The sequence below is a fragment of the Pantherophis guttatus genome, chromosome 8, assembly GCF_059756535.1.
Source record: "Pantherophis guttatus breed Tessera chromosome 8, ASM5975653v1, whole genome shotgun sequence".
NCBI lineage: Eukaryota > Metazoa > Chordata > Lepidosauria > Squamata > Colubridae > Pantherophis > Pantherophis guttatus.
This window is the reverse complement of record NC_142070.1, coordinates 7,984,956-8,010,611: the sequence shown is the minus strand read 5'-3', so window position 1 is coordinate 8,010,611 and position 25,656 is coordinate 7,984,956. Positions and strand designations below refer to the sequence as shown.

At 41.9% G+C, this 25,656-nt stretch overlaps 1 protein-coding gene across 2 annotated transcripts; it reads left to right on the top strand.

Moving 5' to 3' along the window:
- Window positions 1-828: 828 nt before the first annotated feature.
- NUP54 (nucleoporin 54) lies at window positions 829-25,239 on the top strand. Of its 2 annotated transcripts, XM_060687021.2 has the most exons (13): window positions 1,372-1,483; window positions 4,950-5,111; window positions 8,874-8,948; window positions 9,062-9,202; window positions 11,228-11,454; window positions 11,655-11,842; window positions 13,761-13,957; window positions 15,249-15,303; window positions 16,098-16,191; window positions 19,097-19,204; window positions 21,287-21,406; window positions 22,334-22,444; window positions 23,918-25,239. In XM_060687021.2, exons 1-13 carry the CDS (start codon window positions 1,429-1,431, stop codon window positions 24,044-24,046), a joined length of 1,662 nt encoding a protein of 553 aa, XP_060543004.2. In that variant the 5' UTR covers window positions 1,372-1,428; the 3' UTR covers window positions 24,047-25,239. The 2 variants fall into 2 exon arrangements, with proteins under 2 accessions (XP_087731366.1, XP_060543004.2); XM_087875240.1 differs by lacking the exon at window positions 4,950-5,111 and having other exon boundaries at window positions 829-1,483.
- The last annotated feature ends 417 nt before the right edge of the window (window positions 25,240-25,656 follow it).

Below are 25,656 nucleotides of genomic sequence, written 5' to 3'. Positions count from 1 at the left end.
TCTATTCAGCATGTGTGCCAAGCAGATCCCAGTAAATTTAAGATTTTTTAAAAAAAAGATTATTGATAGTTAACAATATTCTTAAAATCACTCTGAAGTAACCATCTAGTTTGGGGGTCTGCAACCTTAAATACCCAAAGAACCATTTGGACCTGTTTCCCACAGAAAAGAAAACACTGGGAACCACAAAACCCTTCCCGCGCCTGACTATTTCTTGAGCGTCCACAAAACTAGCATATGTAGTTGAATTAAAAGTTCTGTTTTCTTCTGAATTGGATTTATCCATGGTTGGCCTACAGGAGGTTGAAAAGCTCAATAAATCGTGTGCTGGTGGATGTCACACATTGGAGGTTGTGATGCATATTTTGAGTGACGGAGCCGTAGCAGAGGGGTGAAAGAGCCACATGTGGCTCCAGAGCTGCAGGTTGCCGACCCCTGATCTAGTTAAAATATAAACGTCCATGTATACAAATGGAGTAATACAATACAGGTAAGTCCTCGACTTACAACGGTTCATTTAGTGACAGAAGGTACGTCATTGAAAAAAAATGATTGTTTTTCACGCAACCATCGTAACATCCCCATGGTCACGTGATCAAAATTCAGACATTCCTGGAGGCCATGTGATCTTCTTTTGCGACCATCTGACAAAATCAATGAGGAAACCAGATTCACTTAGCAACCGAGTCACTAACTTAACAGCTGCAGCAATTCACTTAACAAATGTGACAGGTCATAAAATGAAGCAAAGCTCACTTAAATGTTTCACTAGACTAGGCAACCAAAATTTGATGCTCAATTGTGGTCGTAAGTTGAGGACTACCTGTCAATTGAAAGCGGAAGAGAACGAGATCTGCGATCCTCTTCTAATCCTTAAGGGGGCGCAGCGCTCCCTTTTTGCGGAAGCCGGTAGCGTTATGAGCCGCTCTGTCCTTTTGGATCTCGGATAACGCCTTCTCATGACGTCACTGACAAGCACCGCGCGGATGACGCCAATCGCTCCGCCCAGTTGCCGGAGCAACCATCAAACTGTGCATCCATCTTTTATGCCCGAGTGAACGACGGTTCCTGTTCATAGAGCTAGAAAATAAGAGTCGCACCTCTGCAGTGATTTTCATATAGCGTATATATAACTCAACCCGTTCCTCTTCCGAAATTCAACCCACCGTGAATCCAGCCTGCCACCCTCGAACGACGCCGTGTCTCTCCCACGGATTTCCATAACATAGAGTTATGGAAGAGTTCAGAATCGGAAAGCGGAACCCGAGAACTATTCTACATCTTTCGTAGATCTATAGTCCGCCTTCGGGCCTTCTCTCTTTGGGGAGTCACGGTTTCCGCCCGGACGGAAAAGGCGACCGGACCTTTTTTTTTTTTGAGCGGGGGGAGGGGAACCGTTCGGCGTTGCTCGTGTCTCGTTGCTGCCTCATGGCTTTCAACTTCGGGGCGGCTGCTGGCGCCGCGGCCGCCCCAAACCCCGCGGGTGAGTGAGGAGGCGAGGAAGGGAGGCCGGAAGGCCTTGTCGGGACGAGTTTCCGGGCCGGGGGGGGGAAGGAGGGAGGGAGGGAGAGCTAGATCCGTTGAATGCCCGCCTGGCTCTTGGAAACCATGGCGGGGAGCGGAGGAAGGAGGGAGGGAAGCCGCCGGTGACTCTGCCTGAGGCGATATTGTAGGTTTATTAAACCGCCCTGAAGGATTCTGGGCGGTTGAGCGATTTGGGCTCCCTTAGGAACCAACCAAGAGAGGAAAAAACGAGGGAGGGAAATAAAATTACCTCACCCGAAGGAAAATGGAGGGTGTGGGGGTGTCTGTGTCAAGAGCCAGAGGTCTTTTGAGGCGGCTTCCACTAGGCAGGGACCCCCCCCCCCCGCCAACGAGGCCCAGAGGAGGAGGAATGGAGGCAAATTTGTAAAAAAAAAAAAGAGAGAAAGCGGGTTTTGTTTTATTTTTAATTTATACAGGCCGTCCTCGATTTACGACGTTTCCTTTTTGGCTTTTCAGAACAGGCAAAACAAGGGCTCCCTCTTTCCAGATTGAGATTGGAGTCTGTGGGAGTGTTAACTCATTCCCAAGAAAACGTTTTTAGTCTTCAGCCAAAGCTGAATCATTGCTGCTCCAAAGCAGCTTCAGATAGAGAGAGAGAGAGAGAGAGAGAGAGAGAGAGAGAGAGAGAGAGAGAGAGAGAGATGATTGATTGATAGATAGATAGATAGATAGATAGATAGATAGATAGAGATAGATGATAGATAGATAGATAGAGATAGATGATAGAGATAGAGATAGATAGATAGATAGATAGATAGATAGATAGATAGATAGATAGATAGATAGAGATAGATGATAGATGATAGAGAGATAGAAATAGATAGATGATAGATAGGTAGAGATATAGATAATAGATAGATAGAGACAGATGCTAGATAGATAGATAGATAGATAGATAGATAGATAGATAGATAGATAGATAGATATACCGCCCTTCTCCCGAAGGACTCAGGGCGGGGAACAGCCAAAAGGTAAAAACACAGAATACAAAAATTGTAAGAACAGTTTAAAAAAACATATTAAACAATTTTGGCACAACAATTAAAATGCCCCTTTTAAAATTAAAATTAAAATTAAGCAATTGGAGAAGTTAGGCCAGCCCGGCTTGTTGAAATAAAAAAAAGTCTTGAGGGCCTCAGCAGTTAGTCTCTTTGACCCAAATCTCTGCCAAAAATCTCGAAATGCTGCTTTATAACCAGAAATATTAAAAGAAAGGCTCTTTTCTTTGATGTTTTACATTTCTCTATAGTAAAGCCAATTCATGCCCATAGCTTTTTTTTTCTCTTCTAAAATACATCCTTTCAGAATATATCAAATTTTGCATATCGAGAGAGGTTTGTAAATCAAATTTAACTGATTTCTTAACATCAGTTAACAGTAGTCTTAATAGTAGTCTTAACAACTACTGTAATCTCTTGGCTAGGTATGAGTGCCTTTTGCATAGAAGGGCAGATTGCAAATTGGATCAATTGTTAGTCAGAAAATTGTTTTTCAAAACATTGAAATACTATTCTTGAATACGAATTTATTTCAAATTACCACTTGATATTGACTTCTGAGGGACACGGTGGCTCATTGGCTAAGATGCTGAGCTTGTCGATCAAAAGGTCAGCAGTTCGGCGGTTTGAATCTCTAGTGCCGCATAACGGGGTGAACATCTGTTACTTGTCCCAGCTTCTGCCAATCTAGCAGTTCGAAAGCATGAAAAAATGCAAGTAGAAAAATAGGGACCACCTTTGGTGGGAAGATAACAGTGTCCTGTGCTCCTTTGGCATTTAGTCATGCCGGCCACGACCACGGAGACACCTTCGGACAGTGCTGGCTCTTTGGCTTTGAAATGGAGATGAGCACTGCCCCCTAGAGTTGGGAACGACAACTAGCACATATATGTGAGGGGAGCCTTTACCTTTACCTTATTGACTTCTGAGCAATATTGGTTCTCTGTTACAATGAAATAGTTATTCTAGAAGAGAATTATAGGCGTGAAATTGGGTTATGTAGTAGCTTTGCTATAAGATCGGGGCAAGATTGGGCATTTCTGACTAATGGACACCTGTATGAAGGAGAGACTGCTAAAGATTTGTGAAATTTCACAGTAGAATAATGGCAGGAGACCATATTTCAGATTCTAATTGCTGGATCTTCCTTATGCTCTGGGTATTCCAGACTCAGTAGTCACTTGAAGCACAACAGTTGTTCAACATTTTTAATCCTAATTCTCCATTTAAAATTAAGACTGATACCATAACTCTTTTTCCAAAGAAAGATATTTGCTTATATATAAGTGGCTGTTTGATTGGATGAGCAAAGAAATCCAAAATATTGAAGATTTGAGAAGATATTATAATGCACTTCTTTGTCACAGATATTTCGTTGTCTGTCAGTTAGCTAGCTATCATATAGTTACTTAGCTACCTATTGCTACTGAGGCAAACCATGTGCAGATATGCTCAAAAGGTCACCATAAATGGCTGATAAGGTAAAGGTTCCCCTCGCACATACATGCTAGTCGTTCCCAACTAGGGGGCGGTGCTCATCTCTGTTTCAAAGCCGAAGAGCCAGCGCTGTCCGAAGACGTCTCCGTGGTCATGTGACCGGCATGACTCAACGCCAAAGGCGCATGGAACGCTGTTACCTTCCCACCAAAGGTGGTCCCTATTTTTCTACTGGCATTTTTTATGTGCTTTCGAACTGCTAGGTTGGCAGAAGCTGGGACAAGTAACGGGAGCTCACCCCGTTTTGCGGCACTAGGGATTCGAACCGCTGAACTGCCAACCTTTCAATTGACAAGCTCAGCGTCTTAGCCACTGCGCCCCTAAATGGCTGATAGGCTGCATTAAAGAATCCCTTTGAGCTAAATGAAATATAAATAGGGTGGGGAGGATTCAGTGTCATCTTTCTAATACAAGGGAACGATATCTGATTTGTGGTAAGTTTTGTATAGCTTTTAATATTCCCAATAGTAAACCCTAATGCAGACAAAAATTTCTTGCGTTCAGTTTTGGTCACCATGGTTAAAAAAAAAGATGTTGAGATTCTTAAAAAGTGCAGAGAAGAGCAACGAAGATGATTAGGGGACTGGAGGCTAAAGCATATGAAGAAGGATTGCAGACATTGGATATGGCTAGTCTAATGAAAAGGAGGACTGCAGCTGACATGATAGCAGTGTTCCAATATTTGAGGAGCTGTCACAGAGAGGACGGGGTTGGCCTGCTTGGTGCCTAATAGTGGTTATTAAAATTAAGTTGTCCTAAAGAATTAGGAACAGAAAAACTCTTGTGTTTTACAATTCCTGCTATTGGTTTTCTTGTATTTCTTCTAGTACTTAAGAAATGGATGTATTGCTTCGATGTTTGATTTCTCACTGATTCTGTCTTGCTTTCTTTATGCTTCCCACTCATCAGGATTTGGTGGGCTTGAAGCAGCAAATTCCACTGCCACTGGGTTTAATTTTGGGGGTTTTGGATTAACTGCTAATCCTGCAGTGAATTTTAATATTGGGAATTTTGGTGTCTCTACTACTTCGGCGCCACCGTTTAATTTTGGTAACAGTCTGGCCAGCGCAGGTAGAGAATATTGATGTGAAGCTCGTAATTATTTTGTTTTTGGAGGGTTCCAAGAATTCAGTTTACACTTGCCAGTTTTTTCAAGTTTATCCATGAACGAGTTGCATTAAAATCTGTAAGAAGTCCTTCAAGCCAAGATTTGACAAAACATTTCTCTGCTTTTATTATTCATTTTAAAAATAATTTACATGTGATTTCTATCTGAAATGCTTTATTTATAAAAGAAAACCCAGAGTTTGTGAGATGGGCAGCCTATAAATTTTAATAAATAAATAAAAATTATTTATTTATTTATATACCCCAATGTGTTACATTGGAAAAATAGTCTGCCCTGTAGTGAAATGAGCAGCAAGATTAATAAATAATGAATATAATAATAAAGCACAATTATCAATAGCCCAGAATAATAACAGTCAAAAGCAGAATATTATTCATCATCCAATTTAGCACAAGGCCTGAGGTTATAGCCAGGTCAGATCCAGTTCCCTAGCAATAGTTCCAGAAATTTGTCAGATTTCTTCATTGTTTTGTCAGGGATAACAACTAAAAACTCAGCAGTGCTTAGAGATCTAGGAATTATCACGAATAAGCGTTCTCATTTCTAACAGTACCTGCATGAAAAAAATAGCAGAAATCAGGTTAACTCCGTAGCCAAGAAATTAAGAACGATCAACTGAGAGCTAATGTAAAATTTGCACTGAGCTGTATGTTGATTTTTAATGCATTTCCATTCAGATAATAAATGGATAGCAAGAAGGTACACAATCTTGCTGAAGAAAGGGACACACATACATACACAAACACATGTGCAGATGTGTGTGTGGTTATAAGGTATATAGTGTTTTGGCAAATATTCTCAGTTATACTTCCAGTGTATGTCTTTGAGTCTGTACATGAACATGTTTTGAAATCATATGGATCAAGATTGGGATATGATTTTTCTCCCAAACAAGATGAACCCAATGACCTTATAATACTTGCAGGGATACAGAATTGTAATTCCATGGCAAAAAGGGCCAAACAATTTCATAGTAAAAGGTATTTGTTTTCTGTTTCTTGAATTCTTGGACTCTGCTACATTTATATATATATATTTATATATATATATATTCCATTTCCTATGTCTCTTCATTGGATTTCAATTATCATGAATCCACCATGCTTTTCCCAAGATCTGTGGAAAAACAAATTGTATACGATCAGCACCCAAAACAAAAATAAAAAATCCCAGCTGGCTTTGAGTCAAAACATTCAACAACAAAGATTTCTTGTTTTAAAAAAATCTAGTTTTGCTGACTAATAGTAATTATCTCTACTTACCTCTATTTTTTTTGTGTATATTTCTTTTGTATCAATTGTTGTAGCTGCTCGTATATGAAATATATCTTCATTTCATAGTTCCCATCACTTCCGTGCTATGTATGCAGACATTTCAACATTCAGTGCATTGTAAATTCATATTCACTGTTAAAACAATCACCACCTTAAGTAGTAATCCTAATAGCACTGTTTTGTGATTCATTGGAATTGTTTCCTCGGTATGCATTTCCTGTGGAGCTGGTTTGCAAGGAAAAATGCAGAAGGGATACAGAACTGTGATTTGATCACTACTACAATTTGTGTAGAAATTGTGCTTTAGATAGGCTCACAGAACTTACAAAGATGGTTCAGCAGTTGTTGCTATCCAAGTAGCAATAACGATCCTTCCCATATTTAATAAATTCTCTTTCCCTGTGCTTGAGAGAGTCCCAGAATTATTAATCCATCCCACTTGCTTATATATGGTAGGACTTCATTAATATGTTCTCTCTCCTAACCTACTTTGGCTGATCTGGGAAAGAAGCTTAACAGAATTTGATCCGGTTAGTATTTAGATGCAAGTTAACCTGGAAAACTGTAGACTAGTCTGACAGTTTGAAAAAAAAAAAAAAAACTCCTGCAAGAAAGCTATAGCGTTAGCACTTAGACTTATATACCGCTTCATAGTACTTTACAGCCCTCTCTGAGCGGTTTACAGAGTCAGCCTACTGCCCCCAACAATCCGGGTCCTCATTTTACCCACCTCGGAAGGATGGAAGGCTGAGTCAATCTTGAGCCTGGTGAGATTTGAACCTGCCAAATTGCAGGCAGCCAGCAGGCAGCAGAAGTAGCCTACGGTATTGCCCTCTATCCATTGCGCCACCATCATTAATCTCTTTGGTATTCTTGTCAAGATACAGTAACTACATGAGTATGTTCATAAAGTTTCTAAGAATTGAGCTTGAGTTCAGGAGTCCCTTTCCTTCCTTCCTTCCTCCCTCCCTCCCTCCCTCCCTCCCTCCCTCCCTCCCTCCCTCCCTTCCCTTCCCTTCCCTTCCCTTCTTTTTCTTTCTCATTCCCACTCACTCTCAGTGACTCTGGGTGGCTTACAAAAATAAAAAGCCAACATACAACATAAAAACAATAACAACCCCCCCACCCCTGACAGCAACAGATAAGCTACTTGATGGGTCCCATCCTGCTCCGGGTTCCTTTAAGCCTATTGGCAAAAACCAGATCTTCAGGGCCTTGCAAAAGAATGTCAAAGTAGGGGACAGTCTAATCTCTGCAGGGAGGATGTTCCAAAGGAAGGGAAAGCCCTTTTTCTGGTCCCACTAGGTGTACCTCCTTAGAAAAGGGGACCCACAACATTCCTTGCCTCCCCGCTCTAGTGGGTCAGGTATACGTGACTGAGAAAAGACGGCCCTTATTTTAAAAATAATTATGTTTTCATTGTATGGCTGGCTTGGGAATTCTGGGGGTTGGAAGTCCACACATCTTCAAGCAGCCAACGTTGAGAGATACCGGCCTTCAGTAAATATGTCTCCTCCTTATCTGAGTTGTGAGCGAATATATATATATATATATATATAGGTCTTTGGTTATTCGGGTCTTCTCCCACGTAAAATTGGAAGTGTCTTGGCGACATTTCGACGAAGTCTCATTCGTCATCTTCAGGCTGGTGTTCTCGGCTTCGTGCTTCCAGGAGCAATGTGAGATCGCAGCTGTCTCTTCCTTTTAACTGCTAGTGGGGGTGTGAGCTGATTGGGTGGGAACTTGGCTGTGTTCTGATTGGGTGGAGGTGTGTTCTGATTGGTTAGGGGCTTGGCTGTGCTCTGATTGGATGGGGGGTTGGTTGTGCTCAGAACACACGCCCAGCCAATCAGAGCACAACCAACCCCCCATCCAATCAGAGCACAGCCAAGCCCCTAACCAATCAGAACACACCTCCACCCAATCAGAACACAGCCAAGTTCCCACCCAATCAGCTCACACCCCCACTAGCAGTTAAAAGGAAGAGACAGCTGCGATCTCACATTGCTCCTGGAAGCACGAAGCCGAGAACACCAGCCTGAAGATGACGAATGAGACTTCGTCGAAACGTCGCCAAGACACTTCCAATTTTACGTGGGAGAAGACCCGAATAACCAAAGACCTACATATATATATATATATATATATATATATATATATATATATATATATATATATATATATATATATATATATATATTTACTAGATTCCCCCCCCCCAAAAAAAAGGGTTGCAAGTATATGTACTTTTTCTCTAACAATAAACTAATGTTGGCTATTTTCTGCTGTCGCTGGATCTTGTGTGAGTATCAGATCACATCAGTCGCATTCATTTGTCGCCATCTCTCCGATCAGCATGCTGTCATTGAACAACTAAATTGCCTTGCCAGAAGTGACCCTCCTTTTAATTTACATAATTTGGTTTCCTAGGAGCTTTTGGGGGTTTTGGGACCAGCACCACCACCCCGGGGTCCACCTTCAATTTCTCAACTCCTACAAACACAGGTAAGTGGCCGGCCGAAAGTCACCCGTGCAGAGATGGCTTTCTGATTAAAATGCACATGTATTAAAGGAAATTGGGCTCGCTTCTTGGCTGATGTTCTTTCTCCTTCCTCCAGGGTTGTTTGGAGCTACCCAGAACAAAAGTTTTGGTTTCGGTACCACCTTTGGAACGGCACCGACGACAGGAACTGGGCTTGGCACCGGCTTGGGAACCGGTTTGGGATTTGGTGGTTTCAACACTCAGCAGCAGCAACCAAGTAAGTACAGGTGGTCCTTGATTTATGACCGCAGTTGAGCCCAGAGTTTTCTGTGGCTAACTAGGCAAAAATGATAAATATGAACCAGTTGCCAAGCGTCCGGATTTTGATCACATGACCCTGGGGATGCTGCAAAAAAACCAGTCCTGAGTCACTTTTTTCAGTGCTGTTGTAACTTTGAACGGTCACTAAATGAAGTTTTGTAAGTCAAGGACTACCTATATGTAGAGGTTAAATATTTTCAAAGAGTTTATCTAAACTTTTCTGTGGTTAAGATGGAGAAATCTCCCTCTTCAAAAGGATATCCTCGTCTTCTTTTGACTGACCTGCAACTAGCTGAGTATTTCTCAACCTTGGTAGCTTGAAGATGGGTGGGAGATTCTGGGAGTTGAAGTCCACCCATCTTCAAGCTTCCAAGGTTGAGAAACACGCAGCTAGCAGGAGCAAAGCTACTGTTCTCTCCCACCCAACCGCTTTGTGAACTAATAAGTGCCCTGTGGGCAAAGACACAATAACCACAATCAGGGTGGATTTGATTTAAATCGAGTTGATTTAAATCACAATTTAAATCATGATTTAAATCACTAGTAAAAAGGCTTGATGTAAATCAACTCGATTTAAATCATAATTTTTAAAGAGCAACTGTCATCTCTGCTACTCCTTTGACCCGGTGTTGACTCATCGATAGTCCCAGTGTTGCAGAATATACAGCCTTGTGCTACATAACTAAGCTCCATTTCATGCTGAATAAACTAAATTATTTATGTATCTTAAATAGAAAACTATCTTACGATAGATTTTTACCCCAAAAGTTTTTTATTAAAATAAATTCGATAAAAATAAAAAAAACCCGATTTAAATCAAAAAAATCTGATTTTTTTGATTTTTTTAAAAAAAATCATTGATTTTTATCCACCCTGACCACAATCAATATTCCAATTGGCTGTTCCCAGAAGTCATCACAGCTATTTTTGAACAGGACTTTTGTAAAAAGACGCTGAACGCTTTTCAACCAAAGCGTTTTTTGATGAAAACCTGGGATCACATAGAGCTTGTCATCATCACTGATCAGACAATACAAACCTGACCTTCTCCAGGAGCATTAGGTCATCATTAGATCCATGATGACGTGCGGGCAGGTGGGCGGAGTCTCCCACTGCTTTTACTACTGGTTCACAAGAACCGGACAGGAGCACCCTACCACTATTCAGGTGGCCATGGTTGAGAAACCCTGCTGTAGATTATTAAATACTTTTCAAAAAAAAAAAGTGTTGGAGGTAATCTTGGAGGATATTACATTGATAGATTTGATCTATCAAATCAAATTTGCTCTCTACATGGGGCTCCCCTTGAGGAGCACCCGGAGTCTCCAGCTGCTCCAGAATGCGGCCGCGCGGGTGGTTATGGGAGCGGCGTGGCACTCCCATGTGACCCCCCCTCCTGCGCGAGCTGCACTGGCTCCCGGTGGTCTTCCGGGTGCGCTTCAAGGTTTTGGTTACCACCTTTAGAGCGCTCCATGGCATCGGACCGGAGTATTTACGAGACTGCCTTCTGCTACCAATAGCCTCTCACCGACCAGTATGCTCCCATAGAGAGGGGCTTCTCAGGGTGCCGTCGGCCAAACAGTGTCGACTGGCGGCCCCCAGGGGGAGAGCCTTCTCTGTGGGGGCACCTACCATATGGAACGAGCTACCCCCGGAGATACGGAGGATCCTGGATCTGTGCACGTTTCGTCGTGCTCTCAAAACTTTTTTATTTCAGCAGGCTGGCCTGGTCTTAACTCTCCCATTTAAATTTTTAAATCATTTGATTTGTTTTATAAATTGGGTGTTTTAATTTGTTTTTCGGCCAAAATATTTAATAATTTTAATGGACTTTTAATGTTTGTATTATCTGTATTTTATCTTGGCTGTTCACCGCCCTGAGTCCTCCGGGAGTAGAGCGGTATAGAAATTTGATAAATAAATAAATAAATAAATAAAATAAATCTGCCTCTTAATAGCGGATCTTCTAATCCAACTTTAGCACTTGGAGGTCTCTTCAGCCAGCCTGCTCAAGTCCCTACACAGTCCAACCAGCTGATCAACACAGCAAGCGCGCTTTCCGCCCCCACCCTCTTGGGAGATGAGCGAGATGCCATTTTGGCCAAGTGGAATCAGCTGCAGGCATTTTGGGGCACAGGCAAAGGGTATTTCAACAACAACATTGCCCCGGTGGAATTTACGCAGGAGAACCCATTCTGCAGATTTAAGGTAAAGAGGTCTTTCTCTCATCCTTGTGTCGGGAATTGAAACGTTTGGTTGGCTGGCTGTGGGTGAGCTGTTCCATCTGCTGGGACTTCAGAGATAATCTTCTCTGTGTCAGTGTCCATTTTGAATGCCTCCTTAGCGCTGTGCTGACGCAGGAAAAGAATGAGCATCTGCAACTGAAAAGACAATTGTCTCTTTGACAGGCCGTGGGCTACAGCTGCATGCCCAACAACAAGGACGAAGATGGCTTGGTGGCATTAGTCTTCAATAAAAAAGAAACAGAGATTCGTGGTCAGCAGCAGCAACTGGTGGAATCGTTGCACAAAATCTTGGGTTCAAACCAGACGCTTACAGTCAACGTAGAAGGTGTAAAGACCATGCCAGATGACCAGTAAGACAGTTGGATAATCTATATAAACACAAAAAGAGCCGTGGGGGCACTGGTTAGAATGCAGTATTTCAGACTAACAATAAAGGAGAATATTTGTAGCTTAGGGTTGGAATGACGGGTCCTTGGTGTTTTCTGAGCTTGGTGGTTTTCTTGCAGACATTGCATTACCCAGCTAGGTAACATCATCAGTGTTGATGATGTTACCTAGTTTGGGTAAGGAAACATCTGCAAGAAAACAAACTCAGAGAGCATCAAGGACACCTGGCATATGTCAGCGTCCTGGCACTGACATATATAAAGAGGGGAGAAGCTTGAACTTTTGTCTACTAAATCCCTTTGAAGATTCTGTCTCCTCGGAGATGGGAGAGGAGGGAGACATTCCTGTGATCTGACGAAGTAGAGATCAGGAAAGTGACTTGGAAGATAGCCAATGAGAAGCAGAGAATTGGGGATCGGAAAGGGAGGGATTGGGGGGCAAAGATCAGTACTGACCGCGAAAGAGCCAGGATCAGATCGCTGTGCTCAAATAAAGAGAAAATTTCCTTAAAGATCAGCAGTCTGGAAATTCATTTATTTTGAGATAGCATCGAAACCTGACAACCTCATTTCAAGCTAATTCTGCCCACAACCTGGAGTTCGATTCTGACCAGGTTGACTCAGCCTTCCATCCTTCCGAGGTTGGTAAAAGGAGGACCCAGATTGTTGGGGGAGACATGCTGACTCTGTAAAACCACTTATTGATGGTTGTAAAAGCACTGTGAAGCGGTATATAAGTCTAAGTGCTATTGCTATATTTTATCCTGCTATCTATAAACAGCCTGAAGTTTCCCAGACCAAGGCTAAACTTAAGATCTGTTGTGTTGAGGTGGCCTCTGATAAAAGTCTCTCATTCATTTGTCCTCTGTTCACACCACACACTGGAGCTTAAGTGTGTGTGTGTGTGTGTTTGTATAGCAATAGCACTTAGACTTCTATACCTCTTCATAGTGCTTTACAGCCCTCTCTAAGCAGTTTACAGAGTCAGCCTCTGGCCCCCAACAATCTGGGTCCTCATTTGACCCACCTCGGAAGGATGGAAAGCCGAGCCAACCTTGAGCATGGTGAGATCTGAACTGTCAAATTGCAGGCAGCCAACAGTCAGCAGGAGTAGCTTCCAGTACTGTACTATAACCTCTGCGCCACCAAGGCTCTATATTTATGCATGCTGAATGCATTGGGTGAAGTCCATCGTCATATTTTAAACAATGGCTTAGATTTGGGTTGTATGAAGAGAATTGTACTTTATTCAGTAAATGCTGGTTAAAATATAACTTAGCTGCAGATGTGTGGAGTGCTATTTCTGACGTATTGGTCTCCCCTGTAGCAAAAAAAGAGAAATTCATCCAGAGGTTTTTCATCCTGGGAAAATTCACCAGGACCCTTTCCCTCTTCTTACTATGGCCCAATAGGACCCAAACAGAAAAGGTATTCTTTTTCCTAGATTTCCATTGTCAGTTCTTAGGATCCACTGTGAGATTTTCTGCTGAAAACAACGGGAACAGAGTAGGGAGAGATCTTACTTCTTTAAAACGTTCAGTCGGTTAAATTTGTAGCGTGCCACTTGACACCAAATAACTACCCAATTCAAAAACCTTAATCACAGGTTAATCCTCGAACTTGCAACCCTCATTGAGCCTGTAATTTTGGTCGTAAGTCATCGTCATTAAGCAGGCTGACATGTGAGCCCATCGGATTTTACAACCCAAAATGCAGTCATGTGAGGCAGTCATCGGAACTTCAAATCTGGGTTTTTTGAAGTTCACAAATCTGCGTGCCCCTTTTTCAGGGCCCATCGCAACTTTGAGCAGTTGTTAAGCGACCAGTCGTAAGTTGGGGACTGCCTGCATGTCAAATCCGAATCCTTTCCCTGATCTTTTAGAACAGAAATAGTGATCTATGTGGTTGAACGGTCGCCCAATGGGACTTCCAGGCGGGTTCCAGCCACCACCCTGTACGCGCACTTCGAACAAGCCAACATCAAAAACCAGTTGCAACAGATTGGCGTGACCTTCAGCATGGCCAGGACGGAGCTCTCTCCAGCACAGGTTAAGCAGCTGCTGCAGCATCCTCCTGCAGGTAACCCAGGCGTGGTGGGGATAATCCAGCATTCCTTTCATGTTCAAGTGACAGAATGAATGGCTCTTTTTGAGGAAGTGAACGTTTGAGCGATTCTTGGAGCGAATGCCTTTTAAAGGAAGAAAGTTAGCTTCATAAACAAGGGTACTTTGGATTCCGATTTGACTTGCCATTTGGAAAGATTGCAAGTGGTCTTCTCACTAAATCTCTTGTGAGGTAATTTGCACAGTATTTACAGTTTCAAAAGATACCACTTTAGGACAAGAAGGAAAGAATATTTGTATGCTCTGTCAGCACTGAGCATGCAAACCAGTGAGAGGCTTCTACTTAAGAAAAACCAATTTCCTGTGTTACATTTAAGCAAGGGAAACTCTATCATTCAGTTGACTTTGACTCATTAAAAAGAAACTCCCTCCCTCCTTCCTTTCCCCTTTCTCTCTCTTTTCCCTTCCTTCCCTCCCTCTCTTTTCTGTCTTTACCTCTAATTTCCTTCCTTCCTTCCTTCCTTCCTTCCTTCCTTCCTTCCTTCCTTCCATCCATCCATCCATCCATCCATCCATCCATCCTTCTTCTTCCTTTCCCTTCCTTCCTTCCTCCCACCCTTCTTCTCCCTTTCCCTGCCTTCCTTCCTTCCTTCCTTCCTTCCATCCATCCATCCATCCATCCACCCTTCTTTTCCCTTTCCCTCCCTCCCTTATTTCCTTCCTTCCCTCCTCCCACCCTTCTTCTCCCTTTTCCTTCCTTCCTTCCATCCATCCATCCATCCATGTTTTATATGGCTTCCCATATCACACAAGTGCCTCTAGGCAGCATACAAAGACTAAAACTACACAGACAAACAGACAGACAGACACCCACACTCTCTGTCTCTCATATAACCCCCGGTATTCAAAGATTTACATGAACGAGTCGCAGAAATGTGATTATATTATTTATTTCCTTATTAATCAAATTTATGTAGCTGCCCATCTCACCCGGGGCAGCTATATACTTTAGCTTATACATTCACCATTCCATAGTATTAGAAAAGAGAATCTAACCCCTGAGGGTCTGATTTAAATCAGTTCACATGCTAACTTAAAAGGAAAAGCTCTTAGATCTTGATTGGCATGGTATGTTTATTATTTCAGGTAGAACTTCGAGCGTTTTAACTAAACTTTAAAGGCCTAAGGATTAAGACATAAGGGATATTTCCTGTTGAAAAGAAAGGCAAACCTGTTTTTTTTTTTTAAAAAAATCCTTTCTTACACTAATAAAAGATGAAGTCGGTTCTATTCTTCTCCCTTTACAGGTGTTGATCCAATCATTTGGGAACAAGCCAAGGTGGACAACCCCGATCCTGAAAAGTAAGCGGGCTTTCAAGATGACTCATCCGAAGCGCACCTTTGGAATAATTTGCAAAAAGAATAACAATATTTTCCAGAGTCGGGATGGAGAAATTGAAATAGTTGGTTCAGTAAACAAAACAAAAAATGATTCTTGCTTCAAAATGGCTGCTTTGATAATTAATTGTGGTTTGGAAAAAGCTTTTTTCTCTCTCCCATATTAAATTACCTGTTTGCTTCTCGTCTCCGCAGTTTTGTTCTCCATTTCTTTTTCCTTCTTTCTTAGTCCATCTCCATTTTTCTTCTTTTTGTTAAATGAAAGATATCAATTTATATAAAGTAAAAACAAAGGCTCCTAATTATCTCCGTAGGAAATCTTGTATTTATGATGTACAATTACTCTGCAGATTCATAGCACTCTTTCTATTTCTCCCATGGCACCAACAGTATTTCATTTAAATTAGTTTTTCTCAAACCTCGGTGACTTTTAAGACATGGTTGGCTGAGGAATTCTGGGAGTTGGAATCCACATGTCTTAAAAACCACTGAGCTTGAGAAAAATTGACTTAAATTATTGTTCAGTCTATGATCTGCAAGATAATAATTGCCCCGCCTTTTAAATTGTGTTTTTATTTATTTTTTTCATTTGTATTATCTTATTTTAAGATAAATAGTTTTATTAATGATTACATTCATTTTTAATTGCTGTCCCTATATCACACCGGGCTCCTTTGGGAAGTGGGGATAAAATTGGATGATGGCAATGTTTGACATTCATCTAATTTTTGCTGAATCCATGCTTTTAACTTCCACAGGCTGATTCCAGTCCCAATGGTTGGCTTCAAGGAACTCTTAAGGAGGTTGAAAGTTCAAGACCAAATGACAAAGCAGCATCAAAGCCGGCTGGATGTAAGTGTCCACCCTTTGACCCCGCCCCTCTCTTCCTAAAGGCTTTGACCACAAATAGTGTAGATGGCAATAGACCTATATACCGCTTCATAGTGCTGTACAGCCCTCTCTTAAGATGGAGCTCTGGAGGTGGCTGCTAGATTGAGAGCAGACTCCACCTCTTCCCCCCTCGCTCTCTGCTCCCCACTTGTCCATCTCTTTTACTAATCATATGGATATATTTTTTTGTTTTCTTTTTCTTTGTTTATTTTCTTTATTTTATTTTATTCTATTATTTTACTTTCGCTTTGTTTAAACTTCCTTTTTTAATTACTGTAAGCCACCTAAAGTAATCCCATGGTGAAATAGGCAGCAAATAAATTTAATAATTATAGCAATAGCGCTTAGACTTATGTACTGCTTCACAGTGCTTTACAACCCCCTCTAAACGGTTTACAGAGTCAGCCTCTTGCCCCCCAACAATCTGGATCCTCATTTTACCCACCTCGGAAGGATAGAAGGCTGAGTCTATCTTGAGCTGGTGAGAATTGAATTGCCAAACTGCTGGCAGTCAGCAGAATTAGCCTATAGTACTGCATTCTAACCACTGCGCTGCAAACTAAAAAACTGTTAAGCATCTGTAGACGGAATAAATTCCCAAAACAATATTGTAAATATTTGGTCCTTAGTAGTGTCTAGTTTTCATGTTTGCTGGCTGTATAAGGATTGTCTTGTTTAAGTTAATATGTTTATTGCCTTGAACATAGGAAAAGCCATATTTTTGGAACGGAAGATGTTTCCTGTTCCTACTTTTCTGTGTGACCATTAAATCTCTAATGCTTTTGGCTTTTAAGAATTGTTTGGAAGCTAATGTACGATTCCAGAATCCAACAGTCATGAAATCTGTGATGCAGAAACCATATTAGCCAGCCATCAATGACTCAGTTAAGGAAGGGAGTGTAATAAAGGTTCCCCTCACACATATGTGCTAGTTATTCCTGACTCTAGGGGGCAGTGTTCATCTCCGTTTCAAAGCCGAAGAGCCAGCACTGTCAGAAGACGTCTCCGTGGTCATGTGGCCGCCATGACTCAACGCCAAAAGCGCACGGAATGCTGTTCCCTTCCCACCAAAGGTGGTCCCTATTTTTCTACTTGCATTTTTTATGTGCTTTCGAACTGCTAGGTTGGCAGAAACTGGGACAAGTAACAGGAGCTCACCCCGCTAGACGGCACTAGGGATTCGAACTGCTGAACTGCCGACCTTTCGATCAACAAGCTCAGTGTCTTAGCCACTGAGCCACCATGTCCCTGTTAGGGAGTGTATTAGAAAACTCCTAATTGCTTCTTGGAGGAAAACGTGGATTGGCTCAAAAGGAAGATGACTTTGGATTTTAGACTATTTTAGTACATGCTTGGACCTCAGTGCAAAAACGGTAGTTGGAGAGAGATCATCCTGCTAACAGCTGAGATATTGATAGACAGGTCTTCCTTGTTCCTCTTTCTTTTCTTTTCCTCCACAGCACTAAACTCAGGAAGGATATCTAAAAGCCAGCCTTTTTGCCCAACCATAAAAGAAATAAGCCATTTGTCTTTGATGCTTTAGTCTAGTTCAGACAACAAATGTTATTTATATGCTTGCTTACACATTAATTTCTATACTGCCCAATGCAGAGGTGGCAGTGGTGTATAAACCAGATAAAAGAAGCATCCAACGATTGCCTCAATTAAAATCTTAAGACCACAGTAAAAAAAAAATTAGAACAATAGCCCCCTAACTCAGCTAGAAGCCAGACACCATTTTTAAAATGTAAGTTTTTAAATGCTAGAATTTAAAGCCTTGATAGATAGTACAAGAGCCTTGATAGTACAGTGGTCTACGCACCCTGTTATTAACACAGCTGCCTGCAATTTACTGCTGGTTCGAATCTCTCCAAGGCTCAAGGTTGACTCAGCCTTCCATCCTTTCTAAGGTAGGTGAAATGAGGACCCAGTTTGTGGGGGCAATAAGCTGACTTTGTATAAATATACAAAAGTTTGAAGGCTATTGCTTAACGCATTGTAAGCCGCCCTGAGTCTCCGGAGAAGGGCGGCATATAAATCAAATTTTAAAAAAAATTTAATAATAATAATAAAAAAAAGAATGGGAGGGGACCAGGTGCATCTTTGACATGGTCCATGTGCCTCTCACCTGTGAGGATGAAAAATCAAATAGCTAAAAACCCACTTTCCAAGTGATCTTGGAAGAGCCTTGGTAGTACAGTGGTTTAATGCACCCTGTTATTAACACAGCTGCCTGCAATTTCTGCAGGTTTGAATCTTACCAGGCTCAAGGTTGACTCAGCCTTCCATCCTTTCTAAGGTAGGTTAAATGAGGACCCAGTTTGTGGGGGCAATAAGCTGATTTTGTATAAATATACAAAAGTATGAAGGCTATTGCTTAACGCATTGTAAGCCGCCCTGAGTCTCCGGAGAAGGGCGGCATATAAATCAAATTTTTTTAAAAAAATCTTTGTTGGAATCATAGAGATGCAGTTGGGTTTTGTGCCCAACAGAATTACAAGGAAAGGACGTTTTAGAAGGAGAAAAACATCATCCTATTTGTTCAAGTAGCGACAGGGAATGAATTTATCCAATATCTCAGGGGGGCTCAGTTGTGTCAGATCAAAGAGTGGGGTTTGTCACAGTTTTAGTGTGTTGAGTGTGCATGTGTGTGTGTTGCACATATAGCTAGAGAGAGAGAAAAAGAATTGCAAATGGTCATTTATTTCTAAAATGACAGTGATTCTGAATGGAGTTGCTTCCAGTTCCGTAAATACCCAAGAGAAAATGGAAAAAGGTGAGAAGATTCTAGGGATGGAACCAAAGTGATTGTTCAAAGCGAGTTTCTTTGTCTGTACCTCTGAGCCAATCTCTCTTTTATCTGTAGATAATATCAGAAGATATAAGTGAGCTTCAAAAAAACCAGACGACAACCATGGCCAAAATCGCTCAGTACAAGAGAAAGCTAATGGATCTTTCCCATCGAACTTTGCAGGTAAGCCTGGAAGATACTTTTTTTTTTTAGCCCTCCAGTAAAAGAAGATTAAGCATGTTCGCATTACCTAAGTTTTAAAAGAGATCCACAAATCTTTAGTTCAGTTAGGAAGTCAGCCTGATCAGATGGCCTAAGATTCAGCTGGAGAAGAAAGTATTTTCTAGTCTAATAAATGCATAGAAATGCAGTTACACTTTTAAGAATTACACTTTCCAAAAGTTGCAGTGCTGCTTTATCCATTTATTGAAGTTATATTTAGTCCATCTGCTAGCCTACAAAAATATATGCATTGGGAACAGGAATATTCCTAAATATCAGAATGTATGTATTAAAAATATGACATATAACATGTAGTAGAAAATTGCTTGCCAAAGAGAGAAATGAAAAAAACATTTGTACAGGAAAATGCTTATGTTAAGAGAAGTATGCGTAGAAATACTTCCAGTTTTTGCCAACATTTTGCAATCAATGTAGAGATGGGAAAATAATGAGCTAAATAGAGGCTGAATTGCTAAGATCTGCTACAAATTCTTCTCATCTTTAATATATAAAGAAAAGTGGTTCCGGATTCTGCAACCTTGATACCATGTTTCCCCGAAACTAAGACCCTGTCTTATATTTTTTTGAACCCCGAAAATTATTTTCAGGGAGGTCTTATTATTTTGGGGGCACGTGGAGCAAGACGGGGCTCCTCTTGTCGTCTTACCTGATTTCCAGCTCATTCTCCCTAACCTTAACCAGAGGAAATGGTGGGGACCGCTGCACATGCACATGTTAAATATTTTGGGGGAGGGCTTATTTTCAGGGAGGGTTTATTTTTTGTGGGAGGCTTATTTTAGCGCATGTGCTCAAAAGCCCAATTGGGCTTATTATCAGGGGATGTCTTATTTTTGGGGAAACACGGTATAACTAGCCAGATGAACCATGCCTTTTCTCTCTTAGTATATGTTACAGGTTTTACATCTCACTGTGAAACCTCCACATTGCCCTTGTGGCTAAAAGTACTGTATTGTTTGTACTATAAGACACACACACACCCCAAAAAAATTTGGGTGGAAATGTCTGTGCATCTTATAGAGCGAATGTGGCTGAAGCCCTGCCCACCTGCCAGCCCCCACCCTTCAGCCTCTGCCTCCCAGCAATTTGCCTCCTTGCAGCAAACAGCAAACAGCCTGGTCATCTTCAGCACAGCCTGATTTAGCACAAGCAGCTGGTTGGTGGTTGCATTGGCCTCCCAGAATACCGTCGATCAGCTGTTCCAGGCTGCGAGGATCTCCCGGAATACTCCCAGAACTCCGGATCCCTGCCACCTGGAACGGGCCGAAAACAGGACGCGTGGAAGCTGAAAATGGGGCGCGCAGAGGCAGCGATAGGCGGCGGCGATCCCCACAGCCTGGAACAGCTGATCGGATTCAGGCTGTTTGCTGCAAGAAGGCAAATTGTTGGGAGGCAGAGGCAGATTTTTTTTTTTCTTGTTTCCCTCCCCAAAAGCTAGGTGCGTCTTATGATCTGGAGCATCTTATAGTGCAAAACATACGGTAAGCAGCCCTAGTCAGTCACAGAAAACCAGAACAACATTGTGAACAAACAGAGTTGCTTCTTTATTGTTGCTTGCCTGTTTACAGGAATCTTGCCAGACTCACTACATTCTCTTCTATAGAAGAGAATATTTATAGTTTACTGTTGAACTATGAGGTCCTTGGTGCTCTCTGAGCTTTGTTGTCTTCTTGCAGACATTTCATTACTGAAAATTATCAGTGCTAGTAGGGAGTGGGGTTTGCTCTCATTTTATATACTGCGTTCTCTTGGGAACTTGCCAGATAAAGGCTTCAGGAATCCTAGAGTGGGGGGTCAGGCCTTTGTCACTTCCTTCCCTGCAAGGACTCCAAGCCCATCAGTCTTTTCACTCCTCCTTCCCACCCTAGCTGGAGATTCCACCACAACTTTCTTGAAATGCTGTGGGATGGAGTTCCATCGGAACAAACATGGGCCAGGCTCTCCCTGCTTCCCAAAGGATTAACTTTCTTTACAGAATACAGCTTCTGAGACGTGTAATAATTTTTTAAAAAATATTTGTTGCAGGTGTTAATCAAGCAGGAGATCCAGAGGAAAAGCGGGTATGCCATCCAAGCGGACGAGGAGCAACTCCGGGTGCAGCTGGATACGATTCAGTGCGAACTCAACGCCCCTACCCAGTTCAAGGTGAGCGGCTCAGAAGGTTGCAGTGAGACCCCCCTAACCTCAGACATAACTAACCAGAAGAGATTCCGAAGAATGGATCAAATAGGTTTCTGTATTGTTGTTGTGGTCCGCCAGCAGCTTGTGGAGCTGGCAGCGGAGTCGGACAGTTAGGAGGCTGGGGAGGAACATGGGCCAGTCCTGGAGACTGGGGAAGGCTCGGACGAGGGCTCTGTGTTGGAGGCAGAGATGGGGCCAGTGCCATCTGGGAGTTATGTGCAGATTCCGGAGCCTCCAGAGTCGGACATCAGAGAGGCAGAGGAACAGGAGGAGCCTGTTCCTAGTGCGCGCATGAGAAGAGCTGCCAGAAGACAAGAACAGTTAAAACAAAAGGGACGACTCAGGAGTAAGGCCTGACGGGGTGAGCTCCTGTTACTTGTCCCAGCTTCTGCCAACCTAACAGTTCGAAAGCACGTAAAAATGCCAGTAGAAAAATATGGACCACCTTTGGTGGGAAGGGAACAGCGCTCCATGCGCCTTTGGCTGGCCACATGACCACAGAGACGTTTTTGGACAGCGCTGGCTCTTCGGCTTTGAAACGGAGATGAGCATCGCCCCCTAGACTCGGAAACGACTAACACGCATGTGTGAGGGGAACCTTTACCTTAACCATGATTGCAACTTTAGTGAGAAGTTAATGAGTTAGGTCATCTTTCAACTTACCCAAACTCTTTTAAATTGTAAGTGATGAAATCACACTTTTGAATGCTTTTCCGTACAAAACAACAGCAGTGAAGATCCCTTCCATCTGAGGCACTAATTTTATACACAGAACGGTGGTTTTTTTTTTTGTAGATAGGAAAATGCAACCCAAACAACACCGCTCGCTCTTCTATCTCATTTCATGAATGCCTAAACTAAGATTTGAATTTTGTAACTTATCTCTTCCAGGGTCGGTTGAACGAGCTGATGTCACAGATCAGAATGCAGAACCACTTTGGAGCTGTCAGATCCGAAGAGAGATACTATATCGACGCAGACCTCTTACGGGAAATCAGACAGGTGTGCAGTGACTGGGATTTATTGTGAACTAAATTGATAAAACATGGGGCTGAAATCTCAGCTCGAATCAGTGAGCTCATGTTCCTCAGTGACTTTTATCTAGATTCCCTATCGTCGATTAAAAAAACTGAATTGCAACTCTCTGTAAACATCAGAGATGTACAAAATCTTCTATGATTTCTTCTGAGATTTAGTCTAGAGATCCATAGTTGAAATAGCTACATTGTGCCTTTAATGCTAATGTTTCACACCCTTGGCAACTTTAAGAAGCTTGTACTTCAACTCCCAGAATTCCCGCCTTCTACATCCCTGACAGTCTCCAGTTATATAGACCTCAACTCCTAAAAAACTGAGGAATAGAGAAGGCAGGGAATTGATGTACATATACCTGAAGGCTATCTATGCCGGGGATGTCTGATTTAAAACATAACAGTTAGATTCTTGCATAAAAAGAAGAGAGCTCAATGCTTTCTTGGTTCCAGCATTGTGAGGGATGATGGGAAAGAGGTAACAGTACTTTCATTTTTGATAAAATGGCTTTAAGGAAACTCAGAAGCAAAATCTATGGTAGGATATTTATAATAGAACCATCCTGCTGCCAAATAAAATCTTACGACTAAACCTTGTCGGAATGAGTTCCATTCAGAACCAAAAAATGCCAGTAATAATATTTTGCTAAGATGAACATAAGTGACAGAATGTTGATTAATGTTCATTGATTCTGTAACTAATTACAGAAACATGTTTGGATTAAGAAATTCTAATTTGGAACTGTGTGTGAAATACATGAATAGTTCTCGGAAATAATTGCTGCAAAATGAGAGCAAAAACCACACCAGTTTCAGAGTGAGCTCATCTAACTTCTTTCCAGGAATACAGATTCTTTTAGCATATTCCTTTCCTCTGATTACATGCTCATCTTTCCTTTTATCAACCCCATTTGAGATTTCAGAGAGAATGGTGTGAAATTTATGATTCTTTTCAGTGTGCTTATAAAATGCCAGGTGCTAATGTTCAAAATCTGAGCAAAGTTTGGAATACTTTGGAGCCAGTTTGGTCTAGTGCAGGGATGTCAAACTCGCGTTGTCACGTGACATATCATGATTTCCCCCCCCCCCCAATTTGCTAAACCGGGTGTGGGCGTGGCCAGCACGTGATGCATCCGGCCCGCGGGCTGCGAGTTTGACAGCCCTGGTCTAGTGGTTAAGGCACCAGCCTAAAAACCTGGAGATTGTGAGTTCTAGTCCTGCCTTAGGCCTAAAACCCAGCTGGGTGACTTTGGGCCAATCACTCACTCTCACTCCATCCCACCTCAGAGGGTGGTAATTATTGAGAAAAGAGGAGGGAGGAGGAGGAGGTATGTTCACCCCCTTGAGTTATGTAATAAAAAGAATAAAGGCAGGATAAAAATAACATAAATAAATGCTCAAAAGGAAGCAATCTCATACGATTTCCCCTCTTTCTCTTTTTTAGCATTTGAAGCAGCAGCAAGAAGGACTGAGTCACCTGATCAGTATTATAAAAGATGACCTGGAAGACACAAAGCTGATAGAACATGGCTTGAATGAGAGCATTCCAGTTAGAGGGGGCGTCTTCAGTTGATCGATTGGTCCTTTCCATTGACTCTACGGGCATAGAAAACACCTTGTTCCCCTTCACTGAAATTCACCAGGTGGTTCTTTGGACCATAAATCTTAGTGAAGGTTCTGAGAGAGTGCCAGGGACTTTACCCTGAAGGTCAAAAAGGGATAAAGGTTCTAGAAAAAAAAACAAAACACCCTGCACTTGATTTTTAAGGTGAAAGGAAACTTTAGACACCACTCTGTGATTTAAACCTGCGTTTCTGTTACGTTCAGCTGTGTCTCATTTTTGTTTCGTTTTTTTAATTTTCCGAACAACACTTCCAGTGTTAAATTATCGGTGGGGAAAATAACACACCTTCTCTGTATGAGAAAGAACACAAAACAACTGGTTTAAAGGAGAAACGCACCTGCCAATGTTTGGGAAAGAAACGCACAGGTCACAGGTTCCCTCCCCCCCCTTTTGTGCTTAACAAGCACAAAACTGTATAATTTTATATCGTTGCATCAGAATTTACAATGAAAGGTAACAAAATCTGCTTTCTTTCTGCTATTCAGCCACATGCTCTTTGTAGCGGATCGCTTGTTTTCAAGATTACTACAGATGGAAACTGGATCTAGGAGTCTTAATCTTGCCCGATCACTAATTAATCCGTTGGCCTAAATATCCTGTGAGACTCAAATCCCTATCCACCACCTCCTGTTCTCAAGTAGTACAACAGAAAGCTGCATTTGAAGCTGTGCCTGTTGCTTTAACCCAGGACTCTCCAAACCTAGCAACTTTTAAGACTTAATGGACTTCAACTCTCAGAATTCCTTAGGCTGCCATGCCTTTCTGGGAGTTGAAGTCCACAAGTCTTATTTGGAGACCCCTGCTTTAACATCCCTCTCCTAATGTAAGGCACAGAGGAGGAATTGTTCCCTCTGTGTTGTATTTCCTAAAGTGAAGCTGAAAATGAAAGCCTTACAGTAACTCTGTAAGAAAAGCTTTTTAAAAGGGGTATTGCTTTATTATATTAGAAAGCTACCTGCTGGTTTTTGTTTTGTTTTTTTTTAAGCCAGGAACGGGGGCTGAGGGAATAGCCACAATAACGTGCTGGCCTTCTTTCAGAGTTCTTGGTAGAATGAAACAGCAGCTCTGTTTTAAGTGTTTTTCCATTTGTTGTTATGTTATTAATTGCACCAGGGATAATAAAGGTAGACTGTCAAACTGGACTGTGCTTACAAGTGAGTTGGCTGCGCTAAGGCATCTTGGCATCACTCCCAAAATACAAACTACATAATCCATATGTGTGCATGCGGTAAAGGTAATCCAGGTGTGAAATCAAGCACATGGATGGGAGCTACTCTCACATTTTGTATTTGTAGTTTCTGAGAATGTGAAGATTGGTCAGTAAATGCAGTTTTAAGACTGTTACTAGAATCTTCTACTTGGCAGCTACAGGCAAATGAATCCCCATGTTGTTGTTGTTTTTCTCTCCATGGTCTTACAAATACTTAGAGCAAAATCAACTCGGCATCGCTCTGGTATTCTCCAAAGTGACCACATCTGCTTGACAGCAAGAAAATGTTTCTGATTGTTACCGATTTGCCAAAATGATTTTGGTCCACGGAGGTAGACAATATTTTTTC